The following is a 21,609-nucleotide window of genomic DNA, read 5'->3' on the forward strand; positions in this document are numbered from 1 at the left end:
AGGAAGGAGAGCTGCCTCAGTCTCAAAGGGTAGGGAAATAACCCAAATGCCTATCAACAGATGAATGAATAAACAAAATGTGGAACATACATACAGTGGAATACACGAAAGCCCCCACCAATAGCTGGGCAGTGGCTACGCATGAGGTGCAATGTCTGGGACTCAAACCCAGGTCTCCCACGTGTAAGGCAAAAATTCTACCACATTTATTTTCAGAAGTTTACCTACTACTCATATATTGGTGATTCAAGCTCTTTATTTTCAGTCCTAATTTCTCGCCCACATCTCACCCTGACATTTCTAATTTTATGCTGGACATTCTACCTGAACGAGAAATAAAGTCTTGATACATGCTACAGTATGGATGGAGTTTGAAGACATGCTAAGTGAAATAAGTCAATTACAAAAGGACAAATAGTGTATGACCTCACTTATATAAAAAAACAAGAAAAGGCAGATGTATAGAGAACAAAGTTTATTAGTGGTTACCAGGGGCAGGAGGGAGGGGAAAAAGAGGGGGTTAAAGGTGATGGAAAAATTGCTTTGATTAAGGGTAGGGTTGCACAGCCAATTATTGTAACGGTTGTTAATAAGTTGTACAGTTGTAAAAAGTTGAATTGCAGAAGTTGTGTGATAGATATATTTACAATAACACCACCAACAAAAGAGTAACTGTTGAGGTTGCTAATGTACAACCAAATACCTTATGGAATTTGATTCCTTGGTTTGGAAGTTTAGGGTCACGGTTTCATGGGACATCCCAGTTAATTGGCCTAATATTGTGTTTAGTGCTTCTTTTCTACCTGCTAGTTTGTTGTTACAGTGCCTGGGGTCTTAAAAGCTTGCAAGTCCATCCAAGGCATAACAGTTGATTGGTCTCTGTTCACCTGTAGCAGCAGAAGAAGGAGAGTCAGGAATAGAAAGAGGAAATGGAATGTGTGGCTAATCACTTCCATGAACAACTGCTTCCTCTGCCATGAGACCAGAAGAACTGGATGGTGCCCAGCTACCATTACCGAACACTTTGATCAAAGATTTTATAGCAAGAATCCTTATCAAGGGAGGAAAATGCTGAACAGAATTTCAAATTCTCACGGAATCCAGATTTTCTGGACCCATGAAGGCTGGATAAACCCCCTAAACTATTGCCCTGAGATAATCTTTAAACCTTAAACTAAAAATATTCCCTGAAGTCTTCTTAAAACTAAACGATAGTTTAGCTTAACTGGTAAAGACTGACTGTCTTGACCATTATGCTCTCTTAAGGTCTATCTCCATGAGGATCAAATAGACAACAGTAACTCGAAAGAATAGATAGGAATCTTAGGAGTCAGGGAGTTGATGTTAATGAAGGAGGAACAACTCAGGGTGAGAATGGTTGCATAACTTGAAGAATGTAATCGGTGTCACTGGATTGTACATGTAGTAACTTGAATTGGTGTATGTTTTTGCTATGTATGTTCTCAACAACAAGAAAAAATAAAGTAAATTATAAGAAAAGAAAAGAAACCCTATGGATCACAGCGGTCCAACCCACACCCGAGCATGGGTATGGTGCAGGACACAGCGAGTGTTTCTGTTCCATTGTACATGGGGTCACCAAGAATCAGGGCCGACTCAAAGGCAGCTAACAAGAAGGGAAGCAGAGCCAGCGGAGGCCGTCATGGAAAACCAGGAGAGAAATAAGAAGGGATATCAGCTAACAGCATCAAAGGTCACAGAGAAAGACAAAGACTGAAATAGACCTTTCTTGGGTTTGGCAATTAGGAGACCACTGATGGCCTTCAGCATGGAAGTAAGGGTGGGGGCCAGATTGTAGGAGGCAGAGATGGAGTGAGAAGTGAGGATAATGGAGTCTGACTGTTGAAGGTAAGGAGGGAGCTGGAGGGGAGCTTCTGTACCAGACAGAGTCAAAGAAATTTTTTTTAGGAAGAGGGAGATAAGCATTTCTGAAAGCCAAAGAGAGTAGAGAGATGGAGGAGACAGGGGAAAGGAGGGGTCATTGTTGAGGAGCAGTACTGGAAAGGCAAGAGGGGAGGGACTCCAGTATGTAGACGGAGACATTAGGAGGGAGGCAGTGTGGCTGTTAAGTCTAAAACGGGCAGGCAGGTGCCATTTCCCCCTGTAGAACTGAGGGACAGTGAGATTGATGGAGTGACTTGCTCAGGGTCACAGATTAGTAAGTAACAAACACTGGGCTTCTGCCTCCACTGCTCTCCCTAGCCCCAGGGACATTAAGCCAAACCACAGAAACGTGTTTAGGGGGCTCTGTGCTCTCTTGGCAGAGTTCTGTTCTGTTCCGCTTGGCAGAGCAGGTACCTCCTGAGTACTGGCTGTGCTAGGCCCTGCGTATCAGGGTGGCATGAAGCACGGTTCCTGTTTCCACAGGGCCTATTTCTTCACCTTTGCCCCCAGTTTTGCCCTCTGGCAAGTTCCGTGGCAATGCCTACCAGCCTTGCTTCAGCCAAGGACACCTTGGTTTTGAGAGAGCCTTCCTGCCTTGGCTCAGCTTTGCCTAGCAGGTTGGGTGAGCTGATCTCCTCGGCAGTTGGTTGTAGGTAGAAGTTGGTGCACCTTGGACACGAATCGATCAGTTGCCTACTCTCCTACCCAGCTGCGCTGCTGGAACTTTTCTCCTGCCTGTTGGCACCTCGGGGCTTAGTCAGTGCCGTGGGGCAGCTGCTGGGAGCGGGCTACAGGCAGTCCTGGGGGAGCAGCCAGCCCCAGGAGCCCAGTTCCTGGAATGCCTGGAAGGCCGCTGAGCAATCCTCTGGGCTGGGCCCAGCAAGGAGAGGGGGCGCTGGGCATTTTCCAGCTAGCCCATGACTAACCAGTCTGCTTAGCACAACACCAGCACAGTTCTGGAACATGACATACTAAGGCAGAACTGTCCTGGGGCAGAGGTCAGAGAAGGGTGTCTTACTCATCTAGTGCTGCTATAACAGAGATACCACAGTGGATGGCTTTAACAGAGAAATTTATTTCCTCACAGTAAAGTAGGCTAAAAGTCCAAATTCAGGGCGTCAGCTCCAGGGGAAGGATTTCCCTCTCTGTGGGCTCTGGAGGAAGGTCCTTGTTCTCAGGCTCCTCCTGGTCGAGGAGGTTCTCAGGTTCAGGGACCCTGTGTCCAAAGAATGCACTCTGCTCCTGGCACTGCCTTCTTGGTAGTAAAAGGTCCCCCTGTCTCTCTGCTGCTGGTCTTTTTTTTTTTTTTTTGCTTCTTTCTATCTCAGGAGGTTGTCTCAAGACATAATCCAATCTTGTAGATTGAGTCCTGCCTCACTAACACAACTGCCGCCCACCCTCCCTTATTAACATCATAGAGGCAGGATTTACAACATATAGGAAAACCACACAATACCAGGAATCATGGCCCAGCCCATTTGATAACACATTTTGGGGGGGACATGATTCAATCCATGACAAAGGGGTAGTTGTTTTGTTGCTCACAACCGGTCATACTGCTTACTGCTGACTGCCATAGGTTGTCTCCATCTAGGTAGGGCCATTGGGGCGGGTGAGTGTTTGTCTTTCAGTGATCTTCAGACAAGCTCAGTGTAGTGTTTTTCATCTTGGCTGAGGTGTTAGAATCACAAGGGAGGTGGTTTTTTGTTTTCTGTTTGTTTTTTCACTTTACCTTATTTTATTACATGCAATATTCTTTGACGCTTCCAATCCATAAACGTATGTCTATGTATTTAGACCTTTTTTTTTAAATCAACATTTGCAATTTTCAGCATACAGATGCTGTATGTGCTTTGTTAGATTTACACGCCTTTCTTTTGTTTTTTAATACCCCTGTCCAGGCCCTGCCCTCACCAATTAGAGTCCTGGAGAGGGGGCCTAGACATCTGCAGATTTTCGAACTCCGCAGGTGGTTTTGTTGCACAGCCAGTGTTGTGAGCTCCGACTCTGAGGGGGAGAGAAGTGAGATGAAGTGAATCCTGGTCAGGAAAGGAAGGGGGGCAGAGAGGAGGGTAGGAGTGTGTAGTCCTGTATTAATGAAGCGAATCACCTGGTGCTTACTGTTGTTGGTGTTAGGTGCTATCGAGTTGGTTTGTGACTTACAGACCCCATGTGACAGAGTAGAACTCCCCCACAAGGTTTTCTAGGCTGTAATCTTTATGGGAGCAGATCGCCAGGTCTTTTTTCCAGCAGAGCAAGCTGGTGGATTCGAACCGCTGACCTTTTGGATAGTGGCTGGGCGCTTAACTGTTGTGCTCCCAGGGTTCTTTCCCAATGCATGGGCCAGGCAATTAAGTCAGAATTTCTATGGGTGGGACCCAGATACTCTTTTCTTTTTTTTAAGGAACGCTTCACGACCACCAGTTACCATGGAGCTGATTCCAACAGGGCAACTCCATGAGCTTCAGAACAGAACCACGTGCCATAGAGTTTTCTTTCATTCTTTTTTTTTTTTTAAATTGTTGGAAAAAATAGAACCCATTTGCCAGTGGAATATTTTTTACATGTACAATTCGGTGACACCAGTTCCATTAATCAAGTTGTGTACCTATCACCAGTCAGACACTCATTTAAAAGCAATTTTTTTTTAAGTACCCCTGCCTGTTCTCCACCAGGCTCTCCTTGGAAACTCTATGAGGCAGTTCTACTCTGTCCTGTAGGGTCGCTATGAGTCAGAATTGGCTCGATGGCAGTGGGTTTGTTTTTTTTGGTTTTGCCTATTCTGCTGTTCAGCTAAGGCCAAGAACGTGGGTCTTGATTACTGCTTTTCCAGCTTGGAATATGCGGGTGGATCACCTGGAGATCTTGTTAAAATGCAGATTCTGAGTTGGTAGGCCCTGGGTGGGTGGTGCTCATGGTTAACGTGCATCACCCGCCGTTAACCAAAACGTTGGCAATTGGAATCTACCCAGAGGTGCCACGGAAGAAAGGCCTGGTGATCTACTTCTGAAAAATCAGCCATTGAAAACCCTATGGAGCACAGCTTTCCTCTGACACACCCATAGGACATGGGGTCTGACTCCATGGCGACTGGTACCGGCGGGGGGACCTGAGATTCTGTGTTTCTGATAAGCTGCCACGTGAAGCCCGTGCTGCTGATCTGCTGAATATATACATATTCTAAAAGACTATTTCTTGGAGCAGTTTTATGTTTACAGAGAATTTGCAGAAAGCAGAGTTCCCCTTTACCCCCTCCCCCGGCACATCATTTCTCCCACGGTGTAACCTGTGAGAGCAGGAGCAGCCTTATTTTTCCAGGTCTCTCAAGTTTTCTCCCTTTGGCAGGGGGCAGTCTTCCTACTTTTCTATTGTTCCTTTTAGTGGAAAATATTTGTTTTCCTTCTTGACAAGTTTCTGCCTTACGTAGGTTCAGGCTTTCACAGGCTTTACTATATTCACATCTTGCATTCCTGTGGCACACTTGTTATAGCCCATGAACCAATACTGATACGTTATTATTAGCTAAAGTCCGTAGTTAACATTAGGGCTCACTCTTTGTGTTGTACAATCCTATGGGTTTCGACAAATGTATAATGTCACGTGTTCACCCTGACAGCATCATACAGAATAGTTTCACAGACCAAAAAATGCTGTGTTCACCTATTCATCTTCCAGCCCCTGCCCCCTTGAAACAGCTGATCTTTTCCCTGTCTCTGTAGTTTTACTTTTTCCAGAATGTCACAGAGTTGATATCATACCGATAAATATATTTTTTACCAAACCCATTGCCATCGAGTCGATTCTGACTCATAGCGACCTTATAGGACGCAGAACTGCCCCATAGGGTTTCCAAGGAGCAGCTGGTGGATTTGAATGGCTGACCTGTTGGTTTGCAGCCAGGCTCTTAACCACTGCGCCAGTATTTTTCACAGCAAGGATCTAATAGACCAACTTCCCAGTGTAACAGCTGCGAAAACTGAGGGTCAGAGAGGGCGAAGTGACTCCAGGTAACACAGCCTTAGTCATTCAATACTTCATGAATGCTGGCCAGGCCATGTGCTAGGTGCTGGAGCAAGAGCTAAGAACAAGACAGATCCAGTTGCTACCTTCCTAGTGCTTATAGTCTAAGGAGAGAGATAGAAGGCAAACATAAGCAAAGAAGCTAATTACAGATCCATAGATCCGGAGAAGTGCTATGAAGGAGACAGACAGGGCCAGGTGGTGGGGAATGATGTCAAGGTTGCTGTGAATGAGCAGGGAAAGCAATTCACTTAGGGGGGGAGGTCAGGGGAGTTACTAGAACCATGGCTTTAACTTGGGCCTTCTCATTCCAAATCTGTAACTATTCTTTGCTGAGCAGGGCCATCCTACCTCCCCACTGGAGTTTGAGATGGGTGCTACTGACCCACTCCCGCCCGCCCTGTCCCACTGTTCTCTCTGTCTGCTCAGTGTTTGTGCAGCAGAGGGGAGCCTGGGAATGCCCCCCGGGGAGCACTGTATTGACTCAGTAATAGGATAGTGTTCAGGCTTTTGTTTTGGGATAATTGACTTAGGATTTGTAACAAAAGCAACTCTGGAAGTGCTTAAATTTCTATGCCAAGAAATTTGGAAGATAGCTACTGGGCCATCCGACAGGAAAAGATCCATATTTGTGCCCATTCCAAAGAAAAGTGATCCAACAGAATGTGGAAATTATTGACAAAATTACTAATAGCACACACAAGTAAAATTTTGCTGAAGATAATTTAAAAAATAGTTGCAGCAGTACTTCAACAGAGAGCTGCCAGAAATTCAAGCCGATTCAGAAAAGGACGTGCAATGAGGGCTATCATCGCTGATGTCAGATGGCTCTTGGCTGAAGGCAGAGAATACCAGAAAAATGTTTATCTGTGTTTTATCAACTATGCAAAGGCATTCAACTGTGTGGATCATAACAAATTATGGATAACATCATGAAGAATGGGAATTCCAGAGCACTTAATTGTGCTCATACAGAACCTGTGCACAGGCCAAGAGGCAGTCATTAGAATAGAACAAGGGGATACTAAAAACCAAACCAAAACCCATAGGGTTTCCAAGGAGTGGCTAGTAGATTCAAACCCCCTTTTGATTAGCAGCTAAACTCTTAACAGTTGTGCCATCAGGGCTCCGTGGTTTAAAATCAGGAAAGGTATGCGTCAGGGTCGTAGCCTCTCACCATACTTACTCAGTGTATGCTGAGCAAATAATTCAAGAAGCTGGACTATATGAAGAAGAACGAGGCATCAGGATTGGAGGAAGGCTCATTAACAACCTGTCTTATGCAGATGACACAACCTTGCTTGCTGAAAGTGAAGCGGATTTGAAGCATTTGCTGATGAAGATCAAAGACCACAACCTTCAGTGTGCATTGCACCTCAACATAAAGAAAACAGAAATCCTCACAACTGGACCCATAAGCAACATCATGATAAACAAAGATTGAAGTTTTACTTGGATCCACAATCAACAGCCATGGAAGCAACAGTCAAGAAATCAAACGATGTATTGCATTGGGCAATTCTGCTGCAAAAGACCTCTTTAAAGTGTTAAAAAGCAAAGATGTCACTTGAGGACTAAGATGATCCTTACCCAAGCCATGGTGTTTTCAGTCACCTCATATGCATGCGAACGCTGAACAGTGAATAAAGATCGAAGAAGAATTGATTGCCTTTGAATTGTGGTGTTGGTGAAGAATATTGGATATACCATGGACTGCCAGAAGAACAAACAAATGTGTCTTGGAGGAAGTACAGCCAGAATGCTCCTTGGAAGTGAAGATGGTGTGACTTTGTTTCATGTACTTTGGACATGTTATCAGGAGGGACCAGTCACTGGAGAAGGACATTATGTTTTGTATAGAGGGTCAATGAAAGAGAGGAAGATCCTCAACAAGATGAATTGACACAGTAGCTGCAACAATGGGCTCAAACATAGCAACCATTGTGAGGATGGTTCAGGACCGGGCAGTATTTCATTCTGACTCCATGGCACCTTACAACAACAGTCCGGATGCTGCCTGCTGAGAAGTGATTTGAGGTTTTTCATTTATTCCCCGGAGAGCACAAACACCAGCACTCCACTCCCCTCCTCCCCCGCCCCCCCATTTTAGATCACCAAAATCACCTGGGCTGCTTGTGGAACTGCTTGGCCTTGCCCGGTCCTGACCAGGTGTGCCCCGGACTGACGTATTTTAGGAAGCAGCCCAGATGATTCTTATGATTAGGGGCACCTGGGAAACAGGATGTGGATGGAACACTCTGGCCTGGTGGTGTCTTCCTGCCCCTTTGTGTGGCTGTGGAAACTGAAGAAATTTCTTCCTGGCGACTCAGAAGCATGGCCATGGCTGACTCTTGATTAGAAACCCCTCTGCCTGTTTCACGTAGCAGCTCTGCCACCTGCCCCTACCTGCACGGGTCTCCCCTTCCAGCTCCCTTTGCTCCCTGTTAGGGATTGAATTGTGTCCCCCCTAAAATATGTTGTAAATCCTAACCTCTATGCCTGTGGTTATAATCACCTCTGGGAATGGGTTCTTTGTTATGGTAATGAGGCAGAATTAGCGTAGCTCCACGGCAATGGTTAATGGGTTATGAGATATAAAAGAGATTTAAACAAGGAAGCAAAGATGGGGGGAAGACACATGCCAAGCTATACATGAGGGTCGCCCAGGAGCAGAGGCTCAGAAGAAACAGGGACCTTCTTCCAGAGCTGACAGAGAGAGATAGCCTTCCCCTAGATCCGACACCCTGAATTTGGACTTTTAGCCTCCTGAAACAAAATTCCTGTTTGTTAAAGCCACCCATTTATGGTTTTTCTGTTATATCAGCACTAGATAACTAAGACACTCCCCATCCAAACACCTTTTCTTCTCTTAGTTTCCCCCACACCCTTGGGTGTTTGCCTTTAGTCAGAGCTGGAAGGGCTGGAGGAAGCCCCAGGGACCATCTTGTAACCCCACCCATATCCCCTGGTCTGTGGCCTGTGCAGACCTGTTTGGCTGGAGTCCTGGGAGATTGATGAAGAGATGGGTGGTATCCAGACCAGGGTATGCTGACTTGGAAGGTGGGGAAGAACTAGACGTCATTGGGTAAAACTGTAAGCCTTTACACAGTTAAACTTTTTTGTAAAAAGTGCATAGAGGTGCCCGTCTGCCCCTGAAGATGGCCTTCCTATGTCAAATGGGGAAGGAGACAGGTAAGGGGACAATGCCAGAGGAGCTGGAATAAGCTGGGGGCCTAATCCTTGCAGGGTAGAAACTTGGCTTCCCTTTCTCAGTCCTGGGACCCCCCTGGATCCTGGATGCTGCCTTTGGAGGGGCTAGGAGGACATCAGGGTGCAAAAGGCCTCTCCCTGGATCTGTGCCCGGTGGAGCAGCTTCGTGATTTCTGGAGGAGGGAAGGGGTGGGTCGTGGGTGTGTTCTGCTCGGTTGTCTAGGCGGGAGTATTTATGGAACCAACCAGACACACACCTTTGACTCCTACCTCCTAGGTGGCCGGAGGCAGCCGGGATGACAGCTCTCCCCAGGAACCGAGCCACCCGCTGAAAAACATGACCAGCAAGTCCCGTGAGTGTGGTCCAAGTGTTCCCTCACCCTGGAGGATGGGCCTTCCTGAAGCAGTCTTTAATGGCATCCTGTGACCCCTGGGACTGTGGGGGGACACATAGGGAGTCAGAGATCCGGCTCTTCATTTTGAAGGACAATGGGAATGCTCAGGTCCAAGCCCTATGCTGAAAAGCTAGAGCCAGAACAAAACCTGGGCCTGGGTCTGCTGGAGTTGGGGTTGGAGGAACCCGGAATGGCAGGTGAGAATGTGGTGAACCAGGACTGTCCCTGCCTGTGTCTGTCTCTAGCTCCTCTGTGCATGTGCTCTGCAGGCTGGAAGCTCCTGGCCATGCTGGCTCTGGTCCTGGTCGTCATGGTGTGGTATTCCATCTCCCGAGAAGACAGGTACATTGAGCTGTGAGTTCATCTTCCATGTCTGTTGATTCTTTTCAGGGATGGGCTTTCTAGACCTCAGCCTTGTAGGGTGGGGGCCTAAGTCGGGCAGGAGGAGCAGGGAGAGCCAGGGCCTGACCTCGCCCCTTCAGCTACTAGCATGGGCTCCTGTGGATGGAGGTGAGGGTAGATGGGGCTTGGAGGGTAGGGTCTGGAATGACTCCCCTAGCCCTCACCCAGGGGTGCAAGTGAAGGAAGAGCTGGATTCTCAGTGATTTGGCTTCAAAGTGGAACTTGGGTTGAGATGACCCACCACGCAAGTAGACTCAGTCCCCAGGTCCCTCTCCAGCACCTTGGGACCCTTGTGCCATTGGAGAAGGCTGAGGCTGCTGGGCTGATGGCCCCTGGGCTGCTGAGGTTTGACTGTTGCCCTCGCTCCCCTCCCTGTCTGTCTCCAGCTTTTATTTTCCCATCCCAGAGAAAAGGGAGCCATGCCTCCAGGGTGAGGCGGAGAGGAAGGCCTCTAAGATCTTTGGCAAGTACGTGAGGATGAGGTGGAGGCCAGGGCATGGGGTGAGCTGGTACTGAGGGGCTCTTAGGGTGGGGCCTCCATCCAGGCTAGATGGAGGGAGGGGAGCAGGTTGGTGGTCTCGGGTTGGGTGAAGCCAGGGAGGAATGGGAGACCCTTGGATATGGACATATGTTAGTCAGGGGCGTGGGCCTGATCCTGGCATCAGAACTAATCCCTTCCTCTTCCCCATCCTGCTTTCACCTCGGTGCAGTTACTCCCGAGATCAGCCCATTTTCTTGCAGCTGAAGGATTTTTTCTGGGTCAAGACACCTTCTGCCTATGAGCTGCCCTATGGGACCAAGGGGAGCGGTAAGCACCCACCCAGCTTAGTAGGAGTGATGGATCATCCTTGGCTATATTGCTTCTTGTTCCTTGTTCTTCATGGCCCCAGTACCCTAGTTCTGAGCCAGGCTCAGGTACAGGGCAGGGCAGGAAAGAAGCAGCCGAGGCTCTGCAGAGCAATGGAGGGTGCGTGGGCTGTTAGCATCAGTACCCTTCCAACCTTCTTCTTTCTGTAGAAGACCTGCTTCTCCGGGTTCTAGCCATCACGAGCTACGCCATGCCGGAGAGCATCCAGAGGTAAGGAAAACGCTCCTCCCTTTAAGTCTGACCGCTTCTCTTCTTCCTGCCCGGTGTGCGATAGTCACGGCCTGGATCCATCCCAGTGAGCCTCCTTGTCTCTGGCCCCCTGTGGCCAGTTTTGACCCTTCTTCGTAGCCTGCCTATCTCCAGGGGATCCAGGTACTCCAGTCCCCATGGCAACGCAGCCTGGGCATCTGGGTGCTGGAGCAGGCAGAGGCTGCTAAGGGTATCACCATGGCAATAGGCATGACTGGGCAACAGGCAGGGCCCTCTGAATTCGGGTTTCTTGTTGGTACGGCCATGTGTCTTCCCCTCTCTCCTCTCTCTTTTCCATACTTTTTCAGTTTCCCCGCCCTTTAAAGCCCAGGGCTACAAAGCCAGCAGGACCACTTGGAGCGCCCTGGTCCATGGGGACCAGAGGTTGAGGGGGGCCTAGGAAGGGACCCCGAGACAGGCCGCAGACAGAACCAGGGCAGTGGGAATGGAGTGAGTGGAGCAGGGGCTGCCTCTGAGCCTCACGTTCCCTCCTCCCATGGCAGCCTGAAGTGCCGCCGCTGCGTGGTGGTGGGGAACGGGCACCGGCTACGGAACAGCTCGCTGGGAGAGGCCATCAACAAGTACGATGTGGTCATCAGGTCTGTATGGGTGCCCTTGCCCTCCTCTGTTTGGGAGCTGTTTGGGATTTGGACAGTGGGCAAGGCCCAGCAGTGCTCTAGGTGATGGCATTCCTCTCCCCACCTTCTAGATTGAACAACGCCCCAGTGGCTGGCTACGAGGGGGACGTGGGCTCCAAGACCACCATGCGTCTCTTTTACCCTGAATCTGCCCACTTCAATCCCAAAGTGGAGAATAACCCAGATACACTCCTGGTCCTGGTAGCATTCAAGGCGATGGACTTCCACTGGATTGAGACCATCCTGAGTGACAAGAAGCGGGTAAGTGGTAGAGAGAAGAGGCCTGGGGTGAGGACATGCACTCCCGGTCTGCCCCGGTCTGCCCTGTACTCCTAAAGAGCTGGTGAGGGGAAGGCGTGAGCTTGGCTCCCAGAAGTGCCCGTGTTTTCCCTCCAAGACTGGGGCTCTGCAGGGCTTCTCGTAAGGTGCCCAGCAGCCAGGGCACGAGAGCCTGTGGGAGTCAGGCAGTGGCAGCCCAGGGGAACACCGAGATGGGGACCTTGACCACCTTAGCCCCAATGGCCACTCCAGGCTTGAGGCCTGTCAGGGGCAGGGAAGAGGTCAGAATATGTATTTACCTGTGAGGAACGGGAGTCACGAGACCCTCCAGAGTCACCTCCAGGCAGGGGGTGAGTTAAAACAGTAGCAGTCTGTGCCCTTCCAGGTGGCTCCCAGAAAGATTCCACTACATCTCTTTGTCATCTGGTCACTGTTGGATTGTTTTGCCAAGTGCCCAAAGAGCCTATCTCAAATCCCTTCTCCCTGTTGGAATAGCCTTGGAGTAGGGAATGGTTGGATCCCACACTCTACAAACCTTGTCACCTAGCCTCCTCCAGGGGGCACCCTCTCATCTCTCTCCCTGGTCTGCTCCTCTGGTCGCTTCCCTTCTCTGGTATTGGCCCCCACCCACCTTTCCTCTCACTTCTGCACTCCTGAGGACTCCTGACTGAGGATCACCAGGCTGGACATCGGAAACAGGTCATCACTCCCATCTCTCCCTTCCAACCCTATCCCCCTAGGTGCGAAAGGGTTTCTGGAAGCAGCCTCCCCTCATCTGGGAAGTTAGCCCGAAGCAGATTCGGATTCTCAACCCCTTCTTCATGGAGATTGCAGCTGACAGACTGCTGAGCCTGCCAATGCAACAGCCCCGCAAAATTAAGCAGGTGATGAGGGGCTGGGGACAGGAAACCAGGCCAGGGGGTTGGAGTCCTGGGTGGGAAGTAGGTGGCACTTCCCTGGAGACTTAGAAAGTGGTAGAGAACTCCATGAGAGGGGAGAATAATAATAGAAACAGCAACTTGCATTTGAATAACACCTGTAAGGCTGACCAACCTTCCGGAACACGCGTGTAATCCAAGTTAGGTTTATTAGCTTGCTGCAGCAAGAGAAAACACAGGATATTGAGAACCCTGGGGCATCTCAAAAGTGGGGAGTTAGGGAAGCGTATGTATAGGGCTCAGGGTCTGGGGTTAGAGGATATTTTGGGCAGGTATTGGTTGGAATTTGTAAACTGGGAGTTGCTGAAACAGTCAGTGGTCAGCGGTCTTATCCTTAGAACAGTGAGCCCAGGACTAAGTGATCATTAGATCAGTTTATCTATGGTCTTATCTCAGAACATTTTGATCTGAATGAGTTAAATGAGTTTGAGCTCAAATCGTGTACCTTTCATGCTATGGTTTCGTATGGTCTGTCAACTCTGTGTTTCATGGTTCAATTTCACAAGCTATGATTTCAGCTTCAGCTTCTAGTGGTCTTCAGCTGGTGGTCTTTAACATACTTTGCAGCTTCCCAAGCAGTTTCACACCCACCTTTGAACCCCTCAGAGACCCTGTGTAGGACAGGGGAAAGAGGTACGCTAGCAGTTGTAGACACAGCTCTTGGCTGGGGTGTTTACTGTGTGGCCTTTGGCAAGTCAATCGCTTGGATCCTTGGTTTTCTCATCATATGGTAGGGATAGGAGTCTCTAGATGGTGCAGCCAGTTAAGCACTTGGCTACCAGCCGAAAGGTTGTATTCCCAAATTTTGGGTAAATTATTTTTATTCTTTAGTGTCTATTGTTACTCAGCTTCGTTAAACAAACATAGTTTGAATCCCTGCTTTTGCCTGCTCAATGTCAGGCCCCAAGTCGGCATGCAAGGAATAAGAAAACTCCCTGCCCTAAGGAAGCCCGGTCTAGCAGAGTAAACAAACTGGCTATACTATCCAGTGAAGAAATACTTCAAGAGAGGGTTGTTCCAGGCCTGAGGGATGTTGGAGGAGGGACAGACTTCTGCTTTCCCAGAGGGAAGGCTTCCTGGAGGGGACAATAGTAGGGGTGGGTCTTGAGGAATTGTGGGGTTCATCAGGCGGAGAATTGGGGAAAGCCATTCCAGTTGTCAAGAACTGAGCTGTTCTAGTGCAGATGGAGTTGAGGAGTATCGTGCTGGAGAGGGGGAGAAGCGAAGGTAAGGACCTGAACCCAGCTCCTGGCAGTGGGAAGGGAAAGGAGGGGATGGATGTGACATCTGTATTAGGTTTCTATTGCTATTAGGTTTCTATTGCTACGTAACAAATCACCACAAAATTAGCAGCTTGAAACAACACCCATTTACTGGCTCAGAGTCCCATAGGTCAGAAGTCCAACATGATGCGGCTGGTTTCTCTGCTCAGGGCCTCACAAGGCTGAAATTAAGTTGCCCACCAGGCTGAGTTCTTGTCTGGAGGCTCTGGAGAAAAATTCCTTTCCAAGCTCATTCTTGTTATTGGCAGAATTCCGTTTCTTTCTTTCTTTTTTTTTTTTTTTAATAGCAACATTTATTCTTTTTTTAATATAATTTTATTTACACCAATTCAGCAGTTTCTACATGTACCTTTTAGTGACAATTGATTACATTCTTTGAGTTGTGGAACCATTCTCACCCTCCTTTTTGAGCTGTTCCTTCCTCATTGACATAAATTCACTGCCCCCTAAGGTTCCTATCTAATCTTCCGAGTGCTGTTGTCAATTTGATCCCACAGTTCTTTTTTTTTTTTAACTTTTTTTTTTATTGTGCTTTAAGTAAAAGTTTACAAACCAAGTCAGTCTCTCATAAAAAACTTACATACACCTTGCTGTATACTCCTAGTTGCTCTCCCTCTAAGGAGACAGCACACTCTCGCCCTCCGCTTTCTATTTTCGTGTCCATTCGGCCAGCTTCTGATCCCCTCTGCCCTCTCATCTCCTCTCCAGAGAGGAGCTGCCCCCACAGTCTCAGGTGTCTACTTGATCCAAGAAGCTCACTCTTTACCAATATCATTTTCTATCCCATAGTTCAGTCCAATTCCTGTCTGAAGAGTTGGCTTTGGGAATGGTTCCTGTCTTGGGCTAACAGAAGGTCTGGGGACCATGACCTCGGGGGTCCTAGTCTTAGTCAGACCACTAAGTCTGGTCTTTTTATGAGAATTTGGCATCTACATTCCACTGCTCTCGTGCTCCCTCGGGGGTTCTCTTTTGTGTTCCCTGTCAGGGCAGTCATTGGTTGCAGCCAGGCACCATCTAGTTCTTCTGGTCTCAGGCTGATGTAGTCTCTGGTTTATGTGGCCTTTTCTGTCTCTTGGGCTCATAACTCCCTTGTGCCTTTGGTGTTCTTCATTCTCCTTTGCTCCAGGTGGGTTGAGACTGATTGATGCATCTTAGATGGCCACTTGCTAGCATTTAAGACCCCAGACGCCACTCTCCAAAGTGGGATGCAGAATGTTTTCTTAATAGATTTTATTATGCCAGTTGTCTTAGATTCCCCTGAAACAGTGGTCCCCAAACCTCTGCCCCTGCTATGCTGGCCTTTGAAGCGTTCAGTTTATTCAGGAAACTTCTTTGCTTTTGGTTTAGAGAATTCAGTTTCTTGAGGTGGTAGAACCGAGGTCCCCATTTCCTTCCTGGTTGTTCACCAGGAGGCCACTCTCATGTCCTGAAGGCCACCTACACTCCTTGCCATATGTCCCCCCTCCACCTGCAAGCCAGCAAGAGATTCAAGCCCTTCTTAGTTTCAGATATCTAACTTCCTTTGTCTCTGATCCCTAGACCAAGATTTAAAGGCTCATGTGATTAGGTGAAGCCCATGGGGATAATCTTCTTAACTTAAGGTGTGCTGTATGTATAATGTATCATAATCGTGGGAATGATATCTCATCATATTTATAGGTTCCACCCACCCCTAAGGGGAGGAAGTTATACTAGCGTAAGTATCACTGGGGATCATTTTAGAATTCTGCCAGCTACGACATCTATTTGTAGAGGAACTGAAAGATTTGTGACTAATTCTAGGTTTCCAGCTTAGACAAGACAGTAACAGGGAATACTGGGGGGAGGCGGAGTTTTTTGGGTTTCAGGTGCCATGTCTGGGCGGAGCTGGCTAGAGACAGTGGACATGTGTTTCAGCAGGGTCTGAACTGGGAGGAGACACTGCGCTGGTGGTTAAAGCAACATGGTTGACAAAGCAGGGTAGGAAGGGAGCAAAAGATGAGACATAGGAGAGCTTGGACAGAGACCCTGGGGGAAGGCTGACATTAGGGGCCTGACAAGGTCTAGGGCATGGCTCCCAAATGGGAGTGAGCAGCTAAAGCGTCTGGAAAGCAGGTCACTGGAGCTGAGGAACACAAGACTTGGGAGGTTAGAATATCAGCCTGCCCATGCCCATGGATGGCTTAGGGATGGAGGAAGTGAGGTCCTTATAAACACAAACAAATAAAACCCAAACCTGTTGCCATCCAGTGGATTCTGTCTCATAGCAACCCTACAGGACAGAGTAGAACTGCCCCATAGGGTTTCCCAGGAGCAGCTGGTGGATTCAAACTGCAGACCTTTTGGTTAGCAGCCGAGCTCTTAACCACTGCACCACCAGAGCTCCAAGGCTCTCATAACAGCCCATAAAGTGGGTAGGAAAAGAATTGATGTCCCCACTTTATAGAGGGGAGAGCCCACCCTCAGAAAGTGTCATCTAGCCGGTAAATGGTAGAGCCCCGAGATCTTCTGAAAGAGCCAAGGTTCTCCAAGGAGGGGGACAAAACCTTCCATTCCTCGGACAAGTTGCTTAATATTTGTAAATCTGTATCCTCCTGGGTAAAATGGGAGATAATAGTAGTATCTTCCCCAGAGTGTTTTTGTGAGGATGGGATGAAATACTTAACATAGTGTCTGGTACATAGTAAGTGCTCAAAAAATAATAGACAGTGTTATTGCCATTATTGGTATACTTACTGCCATCACTATCCCTCCCCAAGATGTGTTGAGCTGCACCATCCAATATGACAGCCACTAGCCACATGTGGCTATTTAAATTAAAATTAATTAAAATGAAATAAAATTAAAACTTCAGTTCCTCAGTTACACTAGCTCTATCCACCTGCTCCATAGCCATATGTGGCTGGTGGCTACAGTCTTGGACAGCACAGATAGAGAACATTTCCATATTTGTAGAAAGTTCTGTTGGACTGCGTTGGTCTAGAAGGTGGCGAAAGGAACAAGGGTTCCTCTAAAACCTGCCCCATTCCTCGTCCCCCAGAAGCCCACCACAGGGCTGTTGGCCATCACCATGGCCCTCCACTTCTGCGACTTGGTGCACATTGCTGGCTTTGGCTACCCAGATGTCTACAACAAGAAGCAGACCATTCACTACTATGAGCAGATCACACTCAAGTCCATGGCGGTAAGTGGCTCCTGCCTGCGGACTGGGTGGGGTGGGTGGACCTGGGGACCAGAAATCAGGGGAACATTGGGTGAGTTAGGGTGTGCCAGGGGTCAGGTGGCTCATGGTGAGGTCATTCAGAGAGTCAGAACTGGAACCAAGGCATATGGACTACCAGAGCACGGTCTTCCATATCTAGCCACACCATATCTTCCTTCTAAGAGGCAGTATGGGGAAGGCGTTTCCAGAAGCGCTAGGGAGGGGAAAGGAGACTTTCCTGGGGGTGGAGAGATCATTGGCGTCCCTGAGTTTGCTTCCTTGGCTCTCCCACAGGGGTCAGGCCACAATGTCTCCCAGGAGGCACTGGCCATCAAGCGGATGCTAGAAATCGGAGTCATCAAGAACCTCACTTACTTCTGACTTGGGCAAGAGCTGTACCCATTGGTCTGCCCACTGTGCTGCGAAAGACCCCTCATCCATGGCTGTTGGGGTGCCCGGTGCCAGCGTGATCCACTTGGACTCACCTCCCCCTGTCTGGGGAGAAGGTCCTGGGACTGGCCAGGGCTGAGAGGCAGCTGTGCTCTGGGCTGCTCTTGTATAGCCCAGATGTAGTCAGGGTGGAGGCACTGGGCCTGTGGGAGCTGCCCCAGGACAGGGCTTATTGCTGTGGCATCCCGTCTGCCAGCTCCAAGAAATTATTTAACGGGCTATTTAATTAAGGGGTAGAAGGTGCTGTGGGCTGGTCCCATGACATCCGGGAAAGGGGCATAGCACACTGTTGTGCTCACTTTTTATAAAAACACACGTGATGGCCCATGAGGACCGAGACCCAGAGCAGGCCTCCCAGCAGGATGGGGGAGTCAGGAGGGGCAGGGGCCCTCCAGAGGGGCTGCGACCTCCCAGCAGGTATGGGAAGAGCCTTAGTGGGGGGTTCTATGGAGAAGGGGGCCCTATCTAGAAGAGGTTTCAAACCTGCCATTAAACTATTTTTCCTAAAAACGATGCAGTCATGGTGCCCTGTATTCCTGGCAGGGTGATGAGGACACGAACACGGATACAGTAGGGGGCCCCTCTCCTGGCAGTGGGGCCCTGAGCAGGGTCCAGAGAATGGTCATGTAGGGAACAAATCTTTATTGACTACAGTGCCTGGTGCCAAGTGGTGCATTATCACCCTGGCATTATGACCCATGGTGCCCACGACAGCCCTGCCTGCCAAATGCCCACCTGGCTCCCTGCATCCTGGTTTACCTCCGGGCCACGAGGAGGCAGCAGGATTTAAGATGGGAGTGGCTGAGCCCGCTCTCCACTTCCTTCGTCTCTCCCTCTCCAGTCTTCAGTTACTGAAATTGAATGCTGGGAGGTATGTGTTTTGAGGACAGGGGTGGGGTTGGACAAAGGAAGCCAAGTTTCCCTTCCCAGATTAAGTGGGAATCATAAAATGGAGTTTATGCAAGTCCCTGCCAGGGGCCCGGGCTGCCAGGATTGGAGTGGGTAGGGCTGCAAGGCTGCGTCTGAGAGGTTTGGCAAGTCCTGTCAGCCAGTTGTCAGGCCGAGGGATGGCATGGTTCCCTTCCCAGGTCTCTAGAATCCTAACAGCCCTGCTCTCAGCCTGCTTCCTTCTCCTGCCCCTTCGTTGTCCATCTTCCCAGGCTCTGCTTAGCCGCCAACTGGGCTGCCTGCCACCCCCACAGCTGTTCCTTTACGTCTGGAGCCAGGAAGGAGAGTTGGAAGTCCCCCATGGGGAATGGGTCTCGCGGCTGTGTTCCTAGCTTTCTCAGAAAGAGTTGCAGCCTTGAGGTTTTCAGACAGCCAGGCTGGGGCAGGACAGATAAAAAAGGGCAGTGATTTGGGTGGGACAGAGGGAGATGGCATGGTTGTAGATGGAGTGTTGGAGGGCCTTGAGAACACCCAGCCTCATCCCACAGAATGGCCATAACGACCAGCCCAGGGCGTGGAACTGCCGGTTCTTTAGGAAACCTGCAGAATTACTTTGCTAGCTGCTGTCTTCCCAGACCTGGGGGGACCCTGAAAGCAAATAGGGCCCAAGCTTCTGCAGCCTTGAGCCCCCTCCCCTCCACAGGCAGGCTTTGTTTTCCAAGGCTTTGTCCTAGGGAGGAACGTGGCTGGCTCCAGCAGGGTTGGCAGTGTTATAGGAGATCTTGGCTCTCCTTACCCTTGATGCTTTCCCAGCTGCTTCTCGCAAGGGTGTGCAAGGGAGTATCCCTTTCCCCAGCCAGCCCCTTGGATGTGACTGCATATATGACCCAGCTGTCCCGGACTAGGGCCACTGCCCGTCAGTGAATGAGCCAGAATCCAACACACTTGGGTGGGTCACACCCCCCAAAATCCACAGACATGCATGTAGCCAAAGGAACATTTGACATTCTTGTTGGATTCTGCAGTGATACCATGTATTCAAGAGTCCTTCATGATCACATCCTGGGAGGATCTGAGGGTGTGTGCGCCCAAATCAGCTGTTGTTGGCTCAGGGGGTGGGCACAGCTTCCTCTAGCCTACCCCAACCCCTGGACAGATTAAGGCAATCCTGGGGAAGGGTCAAAGCTGGGAGTGGAGCTTGGATGTGGAATTGTTGGATGGGGTCCTTGAGTGTACTGGGAACAGGACTTAAATGCTTCAGTTACAGTGTGAAAAAACTGCCTGCTGGCCTGCCTGGTACTGATTAAGCCCTGCTCGGAAAATGAGGCAATGGGATATATAAAACGGGGGAAGGTGGGGGGGGGGGGGGGCGGTTAGCATGTGAGACAAGAAATCAGGCTCTGCCACTTCATGCCACAAGACCTTGAGCCAATCATTTCTCTGCTTCTGTGCTCCAGTTTCGACAGTCCTGGCAACAAGACGGGGCCAGGCAGTGAAGACCACTTGTATCAGAATTATCTGCTGTGATTAAGAACGGAGATCCCTGGGCCTTACCCAGGTCCCTTGGGGATGGGGCTCGGGAATCTGGAATTTTAACAAGCACCCAGAACCAGCGTTCTACGAGTCCAGACTCCAGGGCGATCTCCTGAGCCTCTTTCAACCCTCCAGCCTCGGTGTAAAATCCATGCTAATCGCCCAGTGCCCTTGAGAGGTGTTAATTAGGCGCATGGGCAGTTCCCGGCTCGGCCCCCTCCAGCAGCGGCCCGCGGCCACGCATGCGCCTTCCGGGCGGCCGGGGGCGGCTGCAGCAACGCTGCGGGGCCGTCCAGAGCTCCGCGCCTTAGGCGGCTGCTTGCCGGAGGCCTTGGGGCGCTGACCTGGCCCCGGCTAGTCCGCGGCGCGCACCTCCCTGGTAACCGGCCCAGGGCCTGACGATGGCTGCAGCGGAAGGGCCCTGACGGCCCGCGGTTCCCCGCTGTCCGAGTGGGGCTGCTGCGGGGATCCTCGCCCCCTGCCCGCGGTGCCCACGCCGTGCGCGCTGTGTGTCCCAGCCAGTGTTTAGACCCAGTCTTCAGAATGCCTGTGGGGCCTCCTTCACGTGACCTGGTTCGAATGCCCATCCGGGGCCCGGGGGTGAAACCGATTTAGATTAGCAGGGAGTGGAGCGAAAGAGATCTCTAATCGCCATCTAACCCATTTAATACACCGGTAGTCCCACCCAGTTCCACAGAGGGGGAAACTGAGCGCTGGAGCAGTGAGGTGACTCCCCAGCTCCTCCGCCTTGCTGGGCCAGACAAGATTTTTTTACCTAGCCCCAGGAAGAGAAATTTAAATAGATGGTGAAAAAAGGTTTCCACTGGACTGACTGCTAACCTAACGGTTGGCGGTTCAAGCCACCCAGCAGTGCTGTGGAAGAAAAGGCCTGGCAACCTGCTTCCCTTAAGATATTAGAGCCAAGAAAACCCTATGGGGCAGTTCTACCCTGTAACACATGGGGTTGCTATGAGTCAAAATCGACTCAACAGCAACAACTATATTCACATCACATAGTGTGCCTTAAGTTTGGACACTTCAGGTTTTTATTTACACTTTCGGAGGACATATGTACATCCAGTGCTTTCCCCCAAAGACTGCCTAGCCTACAAAAAATTGGAGCTTGGAAACAGTTCTGTGAGGCAGTAGGGTGTAGTCCACGCGATAATCCAGTGGCAGGATTGTAGGTTCTATTGCCTGTCCTGTCATTTAACGAGCGGGTAAACCTCTGCTTCGCTATGTGTAAAAGGTGATTATGCAGGCTTATAGCACAACGACATTTTAAGGATCGAATGGGAATATGGGTGTAAAAATGTTTTGTAAAGTATGATATAAATATTAGATCGAAAAGCTGCCTTGCATAATAGAAA

General features: G+C 49.6%; 1 protein-coding gene across 8 annotated transcripts in view; it reads left to right on the top strand.

The window, feature by feature from the left end:
- Window positions 1-20,053, top strand: part of ST3GAL4 (ST3 beta-galactoside alpha-2,3-sialyltransferase 4) — a 63,932-nt gene extending 43,879 nt beyond the window's left edge. Inside the window, exons 2-11 of one of the 8 annotated variants that reach the window (XM_049857556.1) lie at window positions 9,413-9,488; window positions 9,776-9,884; window positions 10,319-10,399; window positions 10,643-10,740; window positions 10,950-11,010; window positions 11,553-11,648; window positions 11,759-11,948; window positions 12,707-12,850; window positions 17,207-17,350; window positions 17,663-20,053. In XM_049857556.1, coding sequence (XP_049713513.1) covers window positions 9,473-9,488; window positions 9,776-9,884; window positions 10,319-10,399; window positions 10,643-10,740; window positions 10,950-11,010; window positions 11,553-11,648; window positions 11,759-11,948; window positions 12,707-12,850; window positions 17,207-17,350; window positions 17,663-17,749 — 1,026 coding nt within the window. In that variant the 5' untranslated portion in view covers window positions 9,413-9,472 and the 3' untranslated portion in view covers window positions 17,750-20,053. Of the gene's footprint in view, window positions 1-9,412; window positions 9,885-10,318; window positions 10,400-10,642; window positions 10,741-10,949; window positions 11,011-11,552; window positions 11,649-11,758; window positions 11,949-12,706; window positions 12,851-17,206; window positions 17,351-17,662 lie in introns of all 8 variants that reach the window. The other 7 variants (XM_049857558.1, XM_049857557.1, XM_049857552.1 and 4 more) reach the window with 7 other exon arrangements.
- Window positions 20,054-21,609: the final 1,556 nt, after the last annotated feature.

This window comes from Elephas maximus, chromosome 17 (genome assembly GCF_024166365.1).
Source record: "Elephas maximus indicus isolate mEleMax1 chromosome 17, mEleMax1 primary haplotype, whole genome shotgun sequence".
Classification (NCBI taxonomy): Eukaryota; Metazoa; Chordata; class Mammalia; order Proboscidea; family Elephantidae; genus Elephas; species Elephas maximus.